Raw genomic sequence first — 17,266 nt, forward strand, 5'->3', positions numbered from 1 at the left:
TGAGTTGATGCTATGTCCGGCCGCGGGAAACCTCACCGTCACGTCACCTGACTCATAGCAAATGCCCTCGCTACCACTTCGCCAGTTATGGAACTTATGGAACAGTTTACGCCCCGTTTAACTTTGCTGACTTTGAATTTAGCAAGATTCTTATTGCCGAAGATGCCGCCCAAGTGTGGGTTATCTGCGCCAAACCAAGCCCCGCATATGCGGCTTACCTGGCCCAGGGCACGGACGACAAGAACCCCTTCATAGAGATGAAGTCCTACGGCCCGTATTATTTGAATAATAGCATTGAAACGAGAGACCTGTGCGTTGTCGTGGTAGCCATTATGCTGCGCTTTTTCTACTCATTGCAGGTGCACTGAATGCTGGTTCGTCTGTCTCGTTTCAGAGCATGAAAATTGCGTTGTTCTTTGCGTCATTTATGGAGAGATATGTGCATGTCTAGGAATCGTCTTCATCATAGTGTCGATAGAAGTACTGAACAAATGAATTTCGAAAAGGGTTCTATTCTGCAAAGCTAACAAACATAATTATACACACGGCAGACCGAGATATCTACTCAAGATACTCGTTCGGCATATACAGCGGCATCGAATCCTCCCAAATCGTATCCGTGACGAGGGTCTTGTTCGATCCGTCGTAGTTCATGACCATGATCTGACCGTAGGGCTGGAAGGTGTCGTCGAACAGGGCACTCTCGTCCTTGAAGCCGTACATACCGGTACTCCACATGATGCGACCATCCTGGGACCAGGCGGCACTATCCCTGGGTTAGTAACTATCCGGGAGGGTTGACGGGACGGATAGGGCAAGACTTACTGAGCATCGTTTGACAGACTGTCCGTCACGCGGGTGAGCTCGGAGCCATCCGGCCGGATGGTGTAGATATCAAAGCGATCGGCGTACCAGCGCGCGCCATAGGAACTCGTCCAGTTGTTGTTGCGGGTGAAGACAATGCGCTCGCCATCCGGGGACCAGCCGGGGGTGTTGTCCCAGCCCAAAGTCAGCTGGCGGGTCTCGCCGGTGGTGAAGTTGAGGATGTGCAGACCCTCGGGGGCGGCGGTTTCGAGGCTCCACTTGCGGTAGACCATGGCCGATCCATCGGGGGACCAGGAGGGAAAGCCTGCGTTGAAGGTGCCGTCGGTCAGGTTGGTGTGGGAAGTGCCATTGGTGAAGGTACGGAACAAAGTCGCATTGTTGGTCGCCCGCGAGGTGAACCAGGCGCCGAAGCCGACAACGAGCTCATCGCCGTCGGGACTCCAGGAGGGCTGGAAGGCACCGGCTTGGCCCTCAGCCAGGTACTCAGTTTGGGTGGCGTTACTGAGGCTGTACACGGAGTACGAGTCGAGGGCCTCGTGCACGTCGGCGTACAGCGGAGTGGAGGTCACCAGCGAACCGTTGGCGCTACCCAGCACTTTCTGGGTGGAGGCCAGACGGTTGGTCGAGGGGTGGTGCATGGGGAATACATCCATGTACCGGTACTCCCAGTCGTCGTCGAAGCTCCAGAGCTTCAGACCGGCAGCCTGCTGGGCCCAGTTCCAGGTTTGGTATACAATCTTGGATCCGTCGGGAGACCACCAGGGATCGCGGATGTTAGTCGAGTTGAACGCCTTGTGAGTCTTGTCGGGGGTCGTGTAGTTGATCCCCTCATAGGGCCCGGCCTTGACCAGGTATCCAATGTTGGAGGAACTGCCGATGTAGTGCTGGCCGACCTTGGGGTAGCTGCCCGAGGTGTGGGCCTGAATATCAGTGCCCGTGGCAAAGTCCACGCTGTAGATTTGAGCGGAAACGGCGGCTTGCTGCTGGGAGACACCGTGCGAGCCGTATGTATCCTCACGGGTCATGTTGTTGTAGATGATGCGCTTTCCATCGCGCGACCACTGGGGAGTACCGAAGGAGTAGCCATCCTGGCGCACCAGCGTCCGCAGGCCGGTACCGTCAGGCCGGATCACATACAGGCCTAGGCTCTGGGTGTGTTCCCATCCCACACCCTCGCTGTGGCCGGTCCAGTCAGTGTTGCGGTCCGAGCTGAAGACCAGCCACTCGCTGTTGGGGGACCACGAGGGCCGGAAGTGACCAGTGGGGTACGTGTTATCCGCACGCGTCAGAGCGGTATCGGTCAGGTTCTGCGCAATGCCCGTCTTGAGATCTTTGACCCAGACGTTCATGGTGTAGTTGCCCTGCGTCGAGACATAGGCCAGCTGTTTGCCATTGGGTGATAGAACACCAATGTCTTCAGCACTGTCCGTCGTCACAAGGGCTTCGAGTCCAGTGCCATCAGGGTGCACCCGGTACAAGTCCGACTGACCCGCTCCGCGACGCTCGCTGGTGAAGACAATCCATTGACCATCCTGGGACCAAGATGGGTGGTAGTCGAAGGCATGTGTCTGGTTGCCCAGAAGCTTGGTTGCGTTGGTACCGTCCGCATTGGCGATCCAGAGCTGCGAGCCCGAAGGTCCGATACGGTTCACTGGTAGGTTGCATTAGCGGCGTGGCTCGGTCCACCAGAAGGATGAACTGTCAGCAGCACTTACTGTAGAATATACCCTTCTTGCCCTCAATGGCTGCACTCTGAGTCTCGACAGAAGTCTCCTTGACTTGAGCCGCAGCCGCAGCCGCAGCCGCACGTCTGGCATAGGGGCATCCAACAGGAGCAGCAGCAGCCTCATTGTTGGCGCGTGCTGCATAGGGACAACCAGAGGCGGCGGCTGACCCGGCCACCAGGGCTGTCAATGCAACGGCACTGGGAAGGCGCATTTTGTCCTTTCAGTGAGAAGAGGGAGAGGGGGAACAGGTTACTTGCAGAGATCGTCAGTATCCAGGAGAAGACGGCCCGCTCCTTATATAGCGGTGGCCGTCGAGAAGGAGGTGTCTCGGAGCGGCATCAAATAATTTTTCTGCTCGAGCTGACGACGTAGCCCATCTCATTAAGCGAGGAGGCAGCCCATCATAGCCCACGAATTCGAATTGCAGGATTAGGATTCATCCGCCAGTGCACGACGGCGATGGTGAACGTGCATGCTTGGCATGAAAGGTTTCCCTCCGACCCCCGACGTTCTCTCCACTGTCACAGATCAAGATCGACAAGCATCCGGGGCAGGATTTCTTGATTTGTGTGTTGCGGATGACGATCGTCCTTCTATCTCCGACTTGGCAGGGCATCGGCCTTCTTGGCTGGCCCTTGGGCAGTCACGATAACAGCTCGTATTAATCAATGGGCAATCTGGCATTGCCGTCGTGGAATCGCTTAATGCTAACACATGTCCGAAATCAGCAGAGAGTGCGAGAGAAGCACTCGAAGCGAGGCTTGGCTAGCAGTATCGTCATGTGTATCCGGTGTCTCAAACGTCAGGCTGTCAGAGATATGAATGACTTCACCGCCAGTCACAGAGTGATGACGTTTCTCTCCCTCTTTTGCCTTTTGGTTTCATTTTCATTTTCTTTTCTTCTCTTTTCTTCCCTCTTCACCCCGAATGGTCCACTTTCAAGGCTGGGCAAACCGGGGCAAGATCAGATAACACCAGAATAATGGGCACGATACAGACCAAGAAGTGAAAATATGGTAGGGACCTGGCTGGCCCAAGCCCACTAGTCCACTAGAAAGGAAGGGATTTGCGCTCCGACCCGCCTCGGTGGGAGCCCGTTTGCGGGAAACCGTCGGGTTTCAGGGTCGAAGACTGTTCGAACTTCAAAGACTCAAGAGATAGCGGGAGGATCGGTGATGGAAGAGGCAGACAGCTCCGACCTCCGACATACAACATACACTAACTTGCATAGTATAAGTTAATCGGCCCCACGCAGTCAAGAAAGGCCAGTCACTGTCCAGAACTTGGAATCCGACCTCGGCCCGGTTTCCGTCCATTCACTGTCACTGGGCCTACCCAGTTACAAGACAAAACACCTTTCCTCCAGCCCCGAGGGTCCTTCTTCCAATCCCATGTCCGCGACTGGTGGTTGCCTAGAGATCATCCCGCGGTGGTGATGACATCTTCTCCATGTCCACGCACTCCCCCATCTCATGACTCCTCAATACGTCTAAGTCAAGATGCTCGGTCTGTCTGCGTAGTGACGCAAATCCCCCAGACTTCGGGCGAATCCAAGTCGGCTTTAGAACACTTATGCCCGAGTGCGAATGGTCCTGATACGGTCGAAGAAGGACACTGCCTCCGAGTGCCAACCGTCCTGAGCCGTCGGAGGCTAGCCTGGCTATCACCATCGGCCGTCGGGATTGCAGGCACAACTTGGCGATAACATGAATGATTTGATTTGTAATCCAACGCAGGTTCGATTGACTATCGGGAGAATGAGATTATGATGCATCGGCGCCCGGGCTAGTCAGTGCAAGACGGAGGTCGGTCCTTCACGGATGAGAGCTTTTGCAGCCAGGGTACTCCATTCTAAATTAACCCTAATCAGACTGCAAAGGAGCCTACGCTTCAACTACTCTACAGTCAAGGCCCGGTTGGCCCCGACCACACTATCCAAGCGAGTCATATGCTCAAGTCCGAGATCCCTTCGTTTCGAATACGAAAGTCACGGCCTTATCACGAGCAATGAGATTATAGAATCATACATTGTAAGGTAAGCGAAATTGATCGTTCGAGGGTTGGCTGGACAGACGACAGCGGCCAGTGTAAGATCGTCACTCGTCGATCGCAATCTTGCGGGGACTTCTCCCAAAATGTTGCTTAACTCTGTGATGCCTTGGATCTTCTACTGCTGGCCTTTTGGTGCCATGAAGCCAAACTGTCTTTAGGAAATTGCGCTTTCAGGTTGCGCTGCGTTGGCTTAGAGCAAATGCATCGGTCGCATAATGTAGCTTCTGGGAGTATGATGATTTGCGAGTCTCAAATACTCAAGCCTTCAAGACCAGATGGTCTTGGCAAGAGAAGGAATATGCCTGCCTACCCCACTGTCAATGAGGATGAAGTGAAGCTGACAGCGGTTATGCGGGAAAGTCTTGCCATGCCCTTCCTAAAGGCCCGGCCCCCGTGCGACCGGCCCATGGTGTGTCTGCAACCACATTGATAGCAGCCCCTTCTATTGATCAGTACGTGGAGAGGTAGACTTGATATATGATGGTCCCACTGTACCCATTGTGGGTGTTATCAACATATCTACAGGACAGTACCATCCTATGCCGCCCCACTCCTGCAAATGTTGAAGAATCTCGCCGGTCGCAGCCCGCCAGTTGTCATTCCCAGTCGAAGCACCTCATGGATCCGATATCAGTTCGCAGGAAGCCCCAAACGAGCCTTAGACATGGCTTCCGACAATGCTAAATATATCACAAGCTGGAAAGGATGCGTGTGTCACCTGCTAGGACAGCGAATAGGACTAGGATAGGGCTGGCCTGCCCTCCACCGGGATGGCTTGCCTCATCAGTCCGCTATCCATCCAGCAAGAAGAAACTCATCCCACGCCAAAACCCCGCGTGCATTCCACATAAATAATAGCCTCAGCGGGTCTCAACTGAGCGTCTATCCTCTAATAGTCCTCAACTCTGACCTCAATCGATCACACCGACACCTCACCATGTCCCCCACCAAAATCCCCGTCCTGAGCCAACACGCTCCTGCCCCGAGCCCGTTGATGTCGCAAGGCATCATCTCCAACGGCATGCTCTATTGCTCCGGCAGTCTAGGCATTGACCCCAAGACCAACACCTTCGTCCCAGGCGATGTGGCTGACCGAACCGTACGTGCTGTCTGGTGCCGTGACTTGATCATTGGTCTAATGCATGCCGCAACGCAGGTCCGAGCTTTGCGCAATCTGGAACAGGTTCTCATCGCCGGCGGGAGCGACCTGAGCAAAGTCGTCAAGGTCACGATCTTCATCTCCAGTATGACTCATTATGCCAAAGTGAACGAAGGGTATTCAAGGGTCTTTGGGGGGTATGATGTCAAGCCGGTGAGATTTTCCTCTCGATTTCATTGCTGTGGTCTGGTTGCTGCGTGGGCTTGCTGTTAACAATCGGGGGTCGTAGTGCCGTACGTGTGTGGGCGTGGCGAGTCTTCCGTTAGATGCAGAGGTTGAGATTGAGCTTGTTGCTGCTGTTTAGACCTTGAGGAACTTGAGCCTATGCCGGATTCTAGAAGGGGAAAAGATGGATTCACTTGGATTGATACTGGGAGAGGGCAATGAAAGCGGAGACCCTAACGGCCGTGGCCAGGTTGGGCGCTTTGCGATAGCAAACAAGGAGGATTGACTAATTTACTGACAAAAATACTAACGAAGGTACAACAACAACAACGAGATAGTACTGGGCAACAAACAAAGAAGACAGAGAAGCACCTCCGTCAATCGAGATCTGATTTCTTTGTATTATACTCTAGCCCATCGGAGCCCCTGCATATCTACTCAGCGTCTACCACACTTAGGGCCCCACATCACCTACCCCCTGTCAGTAACATTCACCTTCCACACCACAGGGGCATGATCCAAATCTCTTAACGTCACATTCGTGATCTGATCTCCGTCCGCCTTCTGCGGGTCCGAGGTGTGATGAACCGTTCAGGGCCCTCGATTCGCCGGCGTCGCCCGTTCCTCCGGGGGTGGCAGCTCCCCCCCTCCGGATCTTTGCGACGCCCGATCCACCTGCCCCTGCCCCATGTCCTCGTACCGCAGTGCCTGCACCACGTCCATAAACTCGCGGAACACCACCTCGTCCCTGTGTGTGGAGAACACCTCACGTCCCTGGTACTGGTGCTCGTGGCCCCAGGGAAATTCGGTGTACAGCCGCACCCGGTCGCCGCAGATGATGATCCCGTACAGGCGGACGGGCGGGATCGAGTCGGCGCGCGCCCGCTGCATCCAGAAGTAGATGAAGTTGCGGACGCGGGGATTCTCCGAATGAGCAGGGGCCGGTTACAATATGGTATATGTCAAGAGTATCGCGTAGTTTTATATGCTCACTGACCTTCAGGTGTGGGCCAATATCTAGGGAGCGGATATGCCCAGCTCTGTGAATAATCGAAGTATTCACACTGCCTGAATTCTTAGTAGTGAAAATCTTCTTGTGAATGGTGAACAATTCTCGAAATTTGAATATAGTAGCTTGTATTATACTCATCTATTATTTCTCCCTCTCATAAGAGCCACACATTTCCCTGCCGGTCTTATCCTTCCCACTCTTCTTTCCATTCTTCGCTCCTCAATGGCTCGACCTGAATCTCTTATCGCCACCTTCATCATCAAAATAGCTGGTTTCCTCTCCATCAATATTCTAACAGTGATACTCAACAACCCAAATGTCCTTGGCTTGTTCCAGTTCCCATTCGTCCCCTGATATAGTCGCTAGAAGATCGAAGCTCCAAGAACGAACCTTTCCGAGTTGTAGGCCGACCCAACTCTAGCGATGAAAATGACCTCGCTCGACCAACAAAAGCAGTAAGATGGACTTCCAGCCTGGGAAATTGAGCCAGGCGTTATGGCCACTACCCATCTCGCATAATCGGATAGATTAGTAAAAATGATTTTCCGTCAACTATGGTCAGTGCTATTCATGCTACGCTTACTATTGCGCGGGCGCGATCGCTGACGAAGTCATATAGAAAGAAGTCACACCCGAACTTCGCCTCCACGGGCGTCAGAGATCTGCTCGGGCGGCTCTGACCCTCCGGTCGCGCTGGCATAGCTGAAAAGATTGGGAGAAAGGGCCTGCAAATGCTACCTTCTTTGCGTATCTGTACATAAATCAGTACGGATGGTGGCCAATTCGGCCTGCGGATAGGGGCTTGTCATTCGTGGAGCTTCGCATACACTTCTCGTATGTAGCAGACGCTATGCTTATTTGCGTGGATGCCTTGTCAATCGGGCATCAAGACCTTATATCCCCGTATCTCAACGATTGGTAGTCAATTTATACTCACCAGCATCGACTATCTACTCCCATATCTCGGTATAGTGACAACTCTTCGCAGTAGTGAATGACTCGTGGTCATACCTCTGATATCATCCCCCCGATAAAGTTTCGGCAACCTCCGGTTATGGAATGATTCTCGGGAGTGAGAATCGGCATCCTTGGCAGCCGCATTTCCTCGCGGGGTCGCCGCCATCATCACCCCTCACAGCGTATAAGTTGAACTCTTGCATCTGTCACATTTCTTGAGTGAAAGACTCCTTGAACAATACTTAGAATGACAGTATCAATCCCCACCACCCAGCAGGGCGCCGTAGTCAACAACCCGGGTCCGAGCTACCAGATCATCCACCGCGATGACCTCCCCGTTCCCCAACCAGGGGACCACGAAGTCCTCGTCAAGCTGACATGCACCGGTCTGTGGTAAGTTTCCTCCATCTACTCCTCCCCTCCACACCTCGCCCCCTATTCAGCTGAACATAAAACACCCCCGGATCCTGACGGCTATCCAGTCACTCTGAAATCCGCGCCACCTCCGGCTGGAGCAACTACAACCCCATCATCGGCCACGAGGGCATCGGCACCGTCATCCAAGCCGGATCCCTCGCCCCGCAGTCCTTACTCTCCTCCCGGGTCGGGGTGAAATGGCTCTACAGCGCCTGCACGCACTGCTCCGTCTGCACGTCCGGCCACCCGCACTACTGTCCGCACCAGCGCAACACCAGCCGCCACGTCCCCGGCACGCTGCAGCAGTACGTCCTCGCTGACGCACGGTTCCTGACCCCCATTCCAGAGACTGTGGCCGACGAGATCGCCGCCCCGTTGCTGTGCGCGGGGCTGACGATGGCCGGGGCGTTGGACCGGCTGGACGGCGTGCTGCGGCCTGGGGATTCGGTGGTGATTTCGGGATCCGGGGGCGGGCTGGGCCATCTGGGGGTGCAGATTGCGACCCGGGTGAAGGGGTGGAGGGTCCTTGCGGTGGACTCTGGGGAGGAGAAGAGACGGGTGAGTATGGAGGCTGGTGCGACGGAGTTTGTGGATTTCCGGGCTGAGGATGTGGTGGCGCGCGTGCGGGAGCTGACGGACGGGGAAGGGGCGCATGCCACGGTGGTCGTTCCAGGGGATCCGTCCGCGTTCAGGGTGGCGGCGGACTTGGTCAGGAATCGGGGGACGGTGGTGTGTGTCGGGCTGCCGAGGAATGATTTCGAGTTGCCGGTTTCGGCGACGCTGTGTGCGGCTAGAGGTATGTTTCTTCCTTTGGCGGCAGTATGGTGGTACTCGGACCAGGAGGCTGATCTGTGCTGGTAGGGATCTCCATTGTTGGCAGCTCGGTGGGGACGGAGGAGCAAATGGCGGAGCTGTTGCAGCTGGCTGCTCAGGGGGTGATCACGCCTGCGGTGAAGTGTTATGGGTTCGATGAGACAGCGAAGCTAATCCGAGATCTCGAGGAAGATGTCATTACGGGGAGGGCTGTGGTCAGAATTCCCCAGTGAGATCGGGGCAAGGGAAAAGAGCTGGATTAGGGTTAGGTGAGGTAAGTCTGCGACAGATCATGGATGTCCGGCGCATGTTCTATGTAGTAATCTCGACAGTCTTCTATCCTTCAAACCTCTCCAAATTAAGCCTAAATCGTCCTCAGCGATCGTCACAGTGTGTCATGTCTACTTGTCAATCCCTGCCAACATGCACGAGTTCAGGCTAAATCAGTAGATACTTAAACAGCCCAGCCAGCTCTACTACATTACCAACCTCGACCATCTCAGACCCCCGACCAACAGGATGCAGTTTCTAATGTATTTAGTGAATGCGCTACTCCTCCACCTCGTCGCCGCAACCCGCCATACCAACTACACCAACCCGATCCTCCCAGGATGGCATTCCGACCCGAGCTGCGCCTTCATCGCCGCCTGGGATGAGACCTTCTTCTGCACGACCTCGACCTTCCTCGCCTTCCCGGGAATCCCCATCTACGCCAGCAAGGACCTCATCCACTGGAAGCTGGTCAGCCACGCACTGTCCCGCCCGTCCCAGGCCCCATTCCTACTCAACGCCACTGGCCAGTCCGAGGGGATCTACGCCTCGACGCTGCGCTTCCACAAAAGCACGCTATACCTAACCACAGCGCTAGTCTCGGCCGCCGCGCCCAACGGCAGCGAATTCCTCGTGTTCACCACCACGGACCCCTACACAGACGCGGCCTGGAGTGACCCGATCACCATCACCACGCCCCTCTCCGGCTACGACCCGGATCTGTTCTGGGACGCCGCCGACAACGACCGACTCTACCTCACCATCGCGGGGTACAACCACTCCACCACGCCGCTCATCTTCCAGTCCCCCGTCACCCTCCCCGACTGGACGGCCACGTCCTGGACCTACCTCTGGAACGGCACGGAGAACAACTGGCCCGAGGGACCCCACCTCTACCGCAAGGACGGATGGTACTACCTGCTCATCGCCGAGGGCGGCACCGGCACGAGCCACCAAGTCTCCATCGCGCGGTCCAAGAACGTCACGGGACCGTATGAGCCCTGTCCCGCCAACCCGATCCTCACCAACAGGAACACCACCGAGTACTTCCAGACCGTCGGCCACGCGGACCTCTTCCAGGACAAAACTGGGAACTGGTGGGGGGTGGCACTGGCCACGCGATCCGGACCCGGGTGGGAGATCTACCCCATGGGTCGCGAGACGGTACTCTACCCCGCGCAGTGGAAGAAGGACGCCTGGCCGCAGCTCCAACCGGTACGGGGCGCGATGCGCGGACCGCTACCTCCTCCCTCACGAGCCGTGCAAGGCCAGGGTCCCTTGGTGGACGAGAGCGAGAAACTGGACTTCGCGCCGGGGTCCGTCCTCCCCCCGACCTTACAGACGTGGCGGCCCCAGATTCAGGCCCAATCGCTGTTCACAATCTCTCCACCAGGCCATTCGCACTCGCTGCGTATCACCCCGTCGTGGGCGAATCTAACCGGTAACGCATCATTTCACCCCGGAAAAGACGAACTAGCCTTCCTCGGCCGCATACAAACGAGCACGCTCTTCGAGTACGCGGTGACGCTTCACTTCCACCCCAGCGTCGAGGCAGAAGAAGCTGGAATATCCATCTTTCTGACCCAAGCCCAACACGTCGATCTGGGCGTGGTGCTTCTGCGTAATCCCCACGGGAAGCTGGCCCCACATTTCCGATTCAGGGTGGAAGCGTCCGGCCGGCCGGATCTGGTTGCTCCTGCGACGGTCATCGCTGCGGTTCCGGTCGCATGGTACGGTCGGGGGATTGTGCTGCGGGTGCGCGCGCCGGACGATGCTGGGTATGTGCTGTCCGCGGCGCTGGTGGGGAGTTTGGGAAGCGAGATCGTGCTGGGCAGGGCGAGTGCGGAGATTCTCAGTGGGGGAAGTGGGCCGTTTACGGGTGAGTTGTTACTTGTCTCTGGTGATGCGATGGGATTTGTTGTGGGGGTTGAGGTTGGGCTAATTGTTGTCTAGGGACGCTGTTGGGGGTGTACGCGACGGGCAATGGGGCGCCTGGGGAGACGCCTTCGTATTGGAGTGATTGGACGTATGTGCCGGTGGCGCAGGAGATTGATGCTGGGCTGTTTGTTGATGCTTGAGGTCTTGTATGTACTGTATATATGGTTGACTGGGGATGCGGGGTTGCCAGTTGGCGGGGCAGGGAGCGAGGGTACAGCCCGGGGTGTATGACTGCCAACAGCTAGTCTATTAGGTAGGGTGTTGCAACGACTCCCATGGACAATTGCTGATCAATGCGGAGAACCAATTCCATACACGTATAGCCATGCCAAGAAGGCACCTGCAGCAATCACCCCGCTTCACCCCCGCGCGAAATCAGCCTGTAGGCCCTGCATTGTCTGGGATATCGACAACAGGCTAAATCACCATGCGTCCCAAACCAGGGTGATACCACCCTCGACAGGACCGTCGCCACACAACTGCACTTCAGCAAAGTATCCGCATCACACCCCCGAGCACGGCGTCCGCCCATGAATAACATGCAACTCGACAAACAACTGCTGCCGCTCCGGACTGGCCGAGAACTCCGCCTGCACCTCGGCGATCAGCGCACGACACTCGGCCTCCGACCAGCCCAGCACCCTTGTAAAAAGCGCCATGGTCAGGGGCTCGACCGAGTCGATCGCATGGCCCTGCATGAGCACCCCGAGCCGCTTGAGCTTGGGGTCGCGGGCCCACGCGCCGATGGGGATCTTGATGACCTCCTCGGTGACGTCGACGAAGGCGTTGCGGCGCAGCGTGTCGGCCAGCGTGTGCACGACGTTGATGGGCTTGCCGAAGCGGCTCGACGCCTCTTGAAGGGACCGCTGCCACCGCGCGATGCTGGAGCTCTCGGGCAGAGTGGGCCCGCGTCGCGCCTGGGACTGGAAGTCCACCCGGAACTCTTGGATCTCGTAGTATCCGCCGGGCACGAGATGCTGGTGCGCCTGGGCGAAGAGACCGTTCCAGTCGGCGATGGAGCCAACCATGTTGCGCTGGTGAATGAAGTCGAACGCCTCGGCGGGGGAGTAGGGCCAGGGGGCTTCGATGTCGTCGATGATGAAGTCTAAGTTGGGGGGGACACTGGATATGAAGGGCACATGGGCCCAGTTAATACACAAATACACAAGGATTCTAGCAGTGCGGCGGCGTCGGCAGCGAACCAGGTAGGTTGGATCGGACTCAGATCATTCCCCAGCACGCGGGCCTGCGGCATCTCGTCTGCGCTCTCGATAGCCCAGATCCCCGTGCCCGTGCCGAGGTCGAGGATGCGGCGGACGGGTCCGCGCAACGGTGCTTGGTAGAGCTTCCCCTGCAAGGCCATGCGGAAGATGTAGTGCACCATGTCGAGGCGATCCTGCTCGGCTTCATCGTTGGGAAAGGGGTATTCGCCTTCTCGGTAAGCATGGTATCGGCGGCCGTTCTCGAAACTGTAGTCTTGAACGGAGGAGGCGATAGAGGTGGTGAAGGAGTGGCTGTCGCTGGGGTAGTCCTCCTGGTGAGAGTCATCTACGTCGATCCATGTCTCATCGGGCTGGTCGGGGGGCATCATTTGGGCCAGCAGAGCAAACCTTTCTTAGTAAGATAGATGGGACCAGGAATTCGGAGCATTGGTTTCACTAATAACAAGATGTGGGGTTAGCGTCGCGGGTTTTACCCACATTATCCTAGTCAACCCGGCAAGGTTCTGGGTACTGAACTAGTTTGTACTGGAGTAGTCTAGAGAACGTCTTCGCTACGAGACTGGCTTTAGATAGAGCCGATATGATGTGTTTGGAGCTAGTATCGTATCGATTAACTTACTAGTCTGGCTTTTGTATGTGGCCGCCTCTAATTGGACGGATTGACTTAGCGGGACATTTGTTGATAGATCCAACATGCTGTTGAGCAGGACTGATTGGTTACAGAGTCCCCAGATACCCAGTGCCATGCGATGGCCCAGCACTATGACCGCATTGCAGCGTTCGTCGGGGGTCTAGAACAGGATACACCCCAGTGACCCCCACCCTCTGCCTCCATGGCGAGTGAGCCCATTGTATGCGACCTTACTCCTGCTCAGCGGTAGTCAAAAGGATTCCAGGCCGTGGTAGCATTTGTTCTATGTTTACTTCTTCCGCTTGAGTTATAAGTAGGCCTAACCTCTATGTTATGTGTTAACCTATGAGTGATGACGTCTTAGGTGGAATAGCCGGAAGTGACTTCCATAATACATCCAACAATGAGAGTCCCTACTCAATGAGGTGATTGCTATACTTGCAAAATAATAGAAAGAACTGTTGAAGTATGGAAATTAAGTCAAAGAATAGGAATAAGAAAGCTTAATCCCCCATCCATTGTGGTGCAGAGACTCTTATACCGATAAATGGGCAGCGGTGAAGAAAGCCCTAACATGCCTAACTTACACTCCAATGCGACCACTCAGTCCAGATCACCCCCCCATCTACCTATAAAACAGTACAGCATCTCCCTCTCCAGCAACGCAACCTAATTAAACCCCCAGCACCGTCTCATTCTCCCTCCTCACAAACTCCCAAAACACATCCAACTCGGGACTACTGGCCCCATCGACCACAAACACCGCCGGCTTGCCCAACGGCGCCTGCACCGTCACCGTCTGGCCCGCCCGATACCGGGCCCCAGACCACACATGCAGATACGAGCGACGGGCCTCCCCTCCAGGCAAATACACCTCCACCTTGCGCTGCCCCTCATCCAGCACGGGCGCCACATACAGATCCCTCCCCAAAAAGAAACTCTCGTAGCTGATCTGCCGCGCCCGCGCATCCTCCGGGTGATACAGCACCGGCATCCTCAGCAGCGGCCACCCCTTCGTCTCGGACTCTGTCCGCAGCACGTGTCTCCGGTAGGGACCCAAAGCCTTGAACATCCTTGCGTTGTACGCGAAATACTTGTAGGTGGAGGCATTGCTGTAGAACTGCGCGTTGACCTGGGGGACGTTGCCCTCGTGGGACCGGAAGAACGCGCTGCTGACGGCGGCGAGTTCGCCCCATCGGCCCAGCAGCTCCGGGGACCGGGAGATCGCACCGGAGGAGTTGGATACGTGCGGGGGCTCGAAGATGGTGGTGTACCCGCCGATATCCGAGTGGCTGTGCGCGTAGCCCGAGATGCCCATCTGGCCCATGATCGTGACGGCGGACTTGATCCCGTCGTTGACAGTCCAGGTGATGGCCTGATCGCCCGCCCAGAAGAGGTTCATGTGGCGGTTGGCGCCCATGGAGGCGGAGCGGTGGAAGGTGACCATCTCCGCGGCGAGGGGCGTGGTGGCCGCCACAGCGCGCTGGAAGGCCGCCCAGTCGCGCGGGTAGCGGTTGTGGTAGCGGAATGCGTCCTCGCCGGGGGCCAGATGGGCGAGGCGCGTGTCGGACGTGATCGGCGTGTACTCGCCGAAGTCCCACATGCAGCCGGAGATGTTGGCGCTCCAGACCTGGTCGCGCAGCACGGCGGCGAACCACTGCCGCGTGGCCGGATTGGTCAGGTCTAGGATGCCCGCGTCAATGCCCTTGCCGCTGGAGATGATGGCCGTCGTGTTGGTCGTCGTGTTTTGCACGGTGTAGTGGTGCTGGGTGGCTTCGAGGAAGAGGTTGCGGCGGTAGCCGTCGGATTTGCTGCTCACGTTGGCCAGGAAGGGATTGACGTAGGCGAGGGTGCGCACGTTGTGCTCGCTGCGCAGGTCCTGCACGAACTCGCTCCACGTCGGGTACAGACTCGTGTCTGGTTCCCAGTTCCACCACAGGCGCGAGATGTTGATATGGCCGTAGGGCGCGGCTTGGAGGTGCGTGCCGGACCTGGGATGAAGGTTGTGTTGTTAGTGGATGGGTGGAATGGTTATATGGGCTCGCGAGGTAGACTTACCAGTCTTGCAGCCAGACCGCCGCGACGGGGCAGTCGTGCTGGAGCCCTTGTTCGACGATGCGGTTCACCTTGTCCTGGCCGCCTTGGATGCCCAGGACAGCGCCCTGGTCCACCCATTCGGGTAACGAGGGCATCCGTCCCGTGTACTCGGTGAGCATGGTAATGCCCTCCAGCATGCTGTTCGCCTTCATGAAGTGTCCATGCACGGTGAGCGCGTCGTAGCGGACCGTGACGCTGTCGGGATCGCGAAAGTCAAAGGCTGCATACGCGCTGTCGTCTTCCAACAGGTAGAAGACGTGGCCGTCGGAGCTGATGTACTGCGGAATCGCAGTGTAGGTGGTGTAGCGGTCGCCTCCGCTGAAGAAACTCTGCGAATCCTCGATGGCCGTGTAGGGCTGGTCGCCACGGCCGACCCCCTGCTCACGGGAGAAAATTGGGATGGTCTGGTTCTTCATCGAGGCAAAGGAGGCCTGGGCTCCCAGGCCATAGAAGTCCTCTGAGGGGTGTGAGTTGAAGGTGAGGTAGAGTCGCTCCATCGGCGCGCTGGCATCGCGGCCTGCATCCACGGTCGCCTCGAAGGCGACCCGATCGGACAGATTAGCTGGAACCCAGAAGCTGCTCGAGTATGCGATGTCTTGGTTGCTGCAGTTGAGCAGGTAGCCTTGCACCGTCACTCCGTGGCCCAGACTGTCTGATCGAGTCGACCGCGCGACATCGGTGATGTTCTGGCCCTGGCAGCGGCCCTGGTCAACACTGGTGATCTTGAAATTCCCACTCGAGTCGACAATCTGATCTTGCCCGGCACTAGCACTGAGAAAGCTTTGCCCGGGCACGGTGCTGAGGACGGTCTGGTTGTGTTGGAGGATGGACACCTGGTGCAGGTCGGGCTGCCAGGCGAGTTCGAATCCATTCCCCAAAGACCAGGTGGAGCGAGCTTGTCCCAGAGACAAGGAGGCCGCAAGGACGCCCAATGCGCCGAGATGAGAGCGCGTCATGTTGTGGCCTTGGTTTGTTCTTCAACCTTGACTCGAGGGTTGTCCGGCATTTTATAGCTTCATGTCGGCGGGATTTCAGGTCTTAAAACTCGTGTGGGACGAAACATTGCCGACATGGCTTGCTCGATGGGTCAGTCAAGACTCAACTGGCGTTTGAAGGGCATTGTCTAAAGCGGGCAGAGAAGAATGGCTCGTCAAGAGCCCTATTCCGGGGGAAAAGTAGCATTCAAGTTGAATCTCTGCTCGGATGACTTTCCTCACCTGCAACCACACCGTCATCGCAGCCTGCAGCCAAGGTCAGCGCGGGTATAGACGGTGGACCCGTCGGCAAACAGGCCGAGCGATTTGGGCAGGGTGAGAGGCCGTTGGCTGCAGTCGAATCGGATCGGAAGATTTCGTGAAGGGCTTGGGGGGAAAGTGACGATACTTGCCAGAAAGAGTGGCGGTTCCCCACTGTTTCTGGGGAATCTGGAGAGAATGGTCTCCACCGGAGTTGGTCAGGTTGTATTCTCGGGTTCGAGGTTAGACGTCTGATTTGCTGTACTTGTCTCTGTCGCTTGGATTGTCTGGTCTTTTGATTAAGGCTGATTTGGGAGGAAGCCACCACCGTCATCCGTTGTGGCCTTTTATGTTGTGGGTCGTCATTGGAAATATATTCCCGCGCCGTTGTGCTCCATGCGGTTGTCACAACTTTCAATAGGATGAGATCCTCCATGTGGGTCGGGCAATTCAGCCTGAATACGGAAAGTAAGCGCCATAGAAGTACAAAGATAATGTAAGATCACCGAATCAACATCTCAAGAAACCATCACTGCGCGAGTTTGAGGACTGTCTGAGTAGATAGGCTGAGGTAGATTTATCGCTGCATGTAATGTTTTTGGTAGTGTATGTTACGCAGTAGTGACGACAGTCTTCAACAATGGCCGGGTGGCGCAATGGTAGCGCGCTGCCTTCCGGTTGAGGATGTGGCAGTGGTTGCGCGTTCGAGTCGCGTCTCGGTCGTTTGTTTTTGCCTTTGTTTTTC

At 56.5% G+C, this 17,266-nt stretch overlaps 7 protein-coding genes and 1 non-coding gene across 8 annotated transcripts; 4 read left to right on the top strand and 4 right to left on the bottom strand.

Moving 5' to 3' along the window:
* Positions 1 to 561: 561 nt before the first annotated feature.
* On the bottom strand, positions 562 to 2,965 carry BO82DRAFT_414653 (tricorn protease N-terminal domain-containing protein; the record flags this gene model as incomplete). The annotated part of the gene is made up of 3 exons (XM_025639923.1): positions 2,541 to 2,965; positions 826 to 2,476; positions 562 to 766 (listed from the first exon to the last, which is right to left on the bottom strand). The coding sequence occupies exons 1-3, from the start codon at positions 2,761 to 2,763 to the stop codon at positions 562 to 564; spliced, it is 2,079 nt and encodes a 692-aa protein (XP_025492013.1). The 5' UTR covers positions 2,764 to 2,965.
* A 2,571-nt stretch (positions 2,966 to 5,536) lies between these two features.
* Positions 5,537 to 6,067, top strand: BO82DRAFT_414655 (Endoribonuclease L-PSP; the record flags this gene model as incomplete). The annotated part of the gene is made up of 3 exons (XM_025639924.1): positions 5,537 to 5,703; positions 5,761 to 5,916; positions 5,993 to 6,067. The coding sequence occupies exons 1-3, from the start codon at positions 5,542 to 5,544 to the stop codon at positions 6,065 to 6,067; spliced, it is 393 nt and encodes a 130-aa protein (XP_025492014.1). The 5' UTR covers positions 5,537 to 5,541.
* Positions 6,068 to 6,519: 452 nt separating this feature from the next.
* On the bottom strand, positions 6,520 to 7,640 carry BO82DRAFT_364713 (uncharacterized protein; the record flags this gene model as incomplete). The annotated part of the gene is made up of 4 exons (XM_025636966.1): positions 6,520 to 6,813; positions 6,926 to 6,968; positions 7,331 to 7,413; positions 7,524 to 7,640. 4 exons carry the CDS (start codon positions 7,638 to 7,640, stop codon positions 6,520 to 6,522), a joined length of 537 nt encoding a protein of 178 aa, XP_025492015.1.
* A 416-nt stretch (positions 7,641 to 8,056) lies between these two features.
* Positions 8,057 to 9,472, top strand: BO82DRAFT_432214 (zinc-dependent alcohol dehydrogenase). The gene is made up of 3 exons (XM_025640770.1): positions 8,057 to 8,290; positions 8,380 to 9,110; positions 9,176 to 9,472. The coding sequence occupies exons 1-3, from the start codon at positions 8,145 to 8,147 to the stop codon at positions 9,358 to 9,360; spliced, it is 1,062 nt and encodes a 353-aa protein (XP_025492016.1). The 5' UTR covers positions 8,057 to 8,144; the 3' UTR covers positions 9,361 to 9,472.
* Positions 9,320 to 11,670, top strand: BO82DRAFT_74965 (uncharacterized protein). Its single transcript, XM_025641515.1, has 3 exons — positions 9,320 to 9,396; positions 9,590 to 11,276; positions 11,351 to 11,670. The coding sequence occupies exons 2-3, from the start codon at positions 9,647 to 9,649 to the stop codon at positions 11,473 to 11,475; spliced, it is 1,755 nt and encodes a 584-aa protein (XP_025492017.1). The 5' UTR covers positions 9,320 to 9,396; positions 9,590 to 9,646; the 3' UTR covers positions 11,476 to 11,670.
* A 168-nt stretch (positions 11,671 to 11,838) lies between these two features.
* BO82DRAFT_402042 (class I SAM-dependent methyltransferase) lies at positions 11,839 to 12,923 on the bottom strand (the record flags this gene model as incomplete). The annotated part of the gene is made up of 2 exons (XM_025639298.1): positions 11,839 to 12,440; positions 12,500 to 12,923. The coding sequence occupies 2 exons, from the start codon at positions 12,921 to 12,923 to the stop codon at positions 11,839 to 11,841; spliced, it is 1,026 nt and encodes a 341-aa protein (XP_025492018.1).
* Positions 12,924 to 13,697: 774 nt separating this feature from the next.
* On the bottom strand, positions 13,698 to 16,549 carry BO82DRAFT_309992 (alpha-glucosidase). Its single transcript, XM_025632364.1, has 2 exons — positions 15,248 to 16,549; positions 13,698 to 15,180 (listed from the first exon to the last, which is right to left on the bottom strand). Exons 1-2 carry the CDS (start codon positions 16,240 to 16,242, stop codon positions 13,863 to 13,865), a joined length of 2,313 nt encoding a protein of 770 aa, XP_025492019.1. The 5' UTR covers positions 16,243 to 16,549; the 3' UTR covers positions 13,698 to 13,862.
* A 614-nt stretch (positions 16,550 to 17,163) lies between these two features.
* BO82DRAFT_t170 lies at positions 17,164 to 17,244 on the top strand. The gene has a single exon. It is a non-coding gene; the product is annotated as a tRNA-Arg (tRNA).
* The last annotated feature ends 22 nt before the right edge of the window (positions 17,245 to 17,266 follow it).

This window comes from Aspergillus uvarum (genome assembly GCF_003184745.1).
Source record: "Aspergillus uvarum CBS 121591 unplaced genomic scaffold BO82scaffold_26, whole genome shotgun sequence".
NCBI lineage: Eukaryota > Fungi > Ascomycota > Eurotiomycetes > Eurotiales > Aspergillaceae > Aspergillus > Aspergillus uvarum.

Bases quoted from the DNA above. Each gene is read 5' to 3' on its own strand.
- BO82DRAFT_432214 (XM_025640770.1), top strand. From the start codon at position 8,145: ATGACAGTATCAATCCCCACCACCCAGCAGGGCGCCGTAGTCAACAAC. The intron at 8,291-8,379 runs GTAAGTTTCCTC...ACGGCTATCCAG, and splicing joins CTGACATGCACCGGTCTGTG to TCACTCTGAAATCCGCGCCA. The intron at 9,111-9,175 runs GTATGTTTCTTC...CTGTGCTGGTAG, and splicing joins GACGCTGTGTGCGGCTAGAG to GGATCTCCATTGTTGGCAGC.
- BO82DRAFT_74965 (XM_025641515.1), top strand. From the start codon at position 9,647: ATGCAGTTTCTAATGTATTTAGTGAATGCGCTACTCCTCCACCTCGTC. The intron at 11,277-11,350 runs GTGAGTTGTTAC...ATTGTTGTCTAG, and splicing joins GGGAAGTGGGCCGTTTACGG to GGACGCTGTTGGGGGTGTAC.
- BO82DRAFT_309992 (XM_025632364.1), bottom strand. From the start codon at position 16,242: ATGACGCGCTCTCATCTCGGCGCATTGGGCGTCCTTGCGGCCTCCTTG. The intron at 15,181-15,247 runs GTAAGTCTACCT...CCTTCATCCCAG, and splicing joins GCGGTCTGGCTGCAAGACTG to GTCCGGCACGCACCTCCAAG.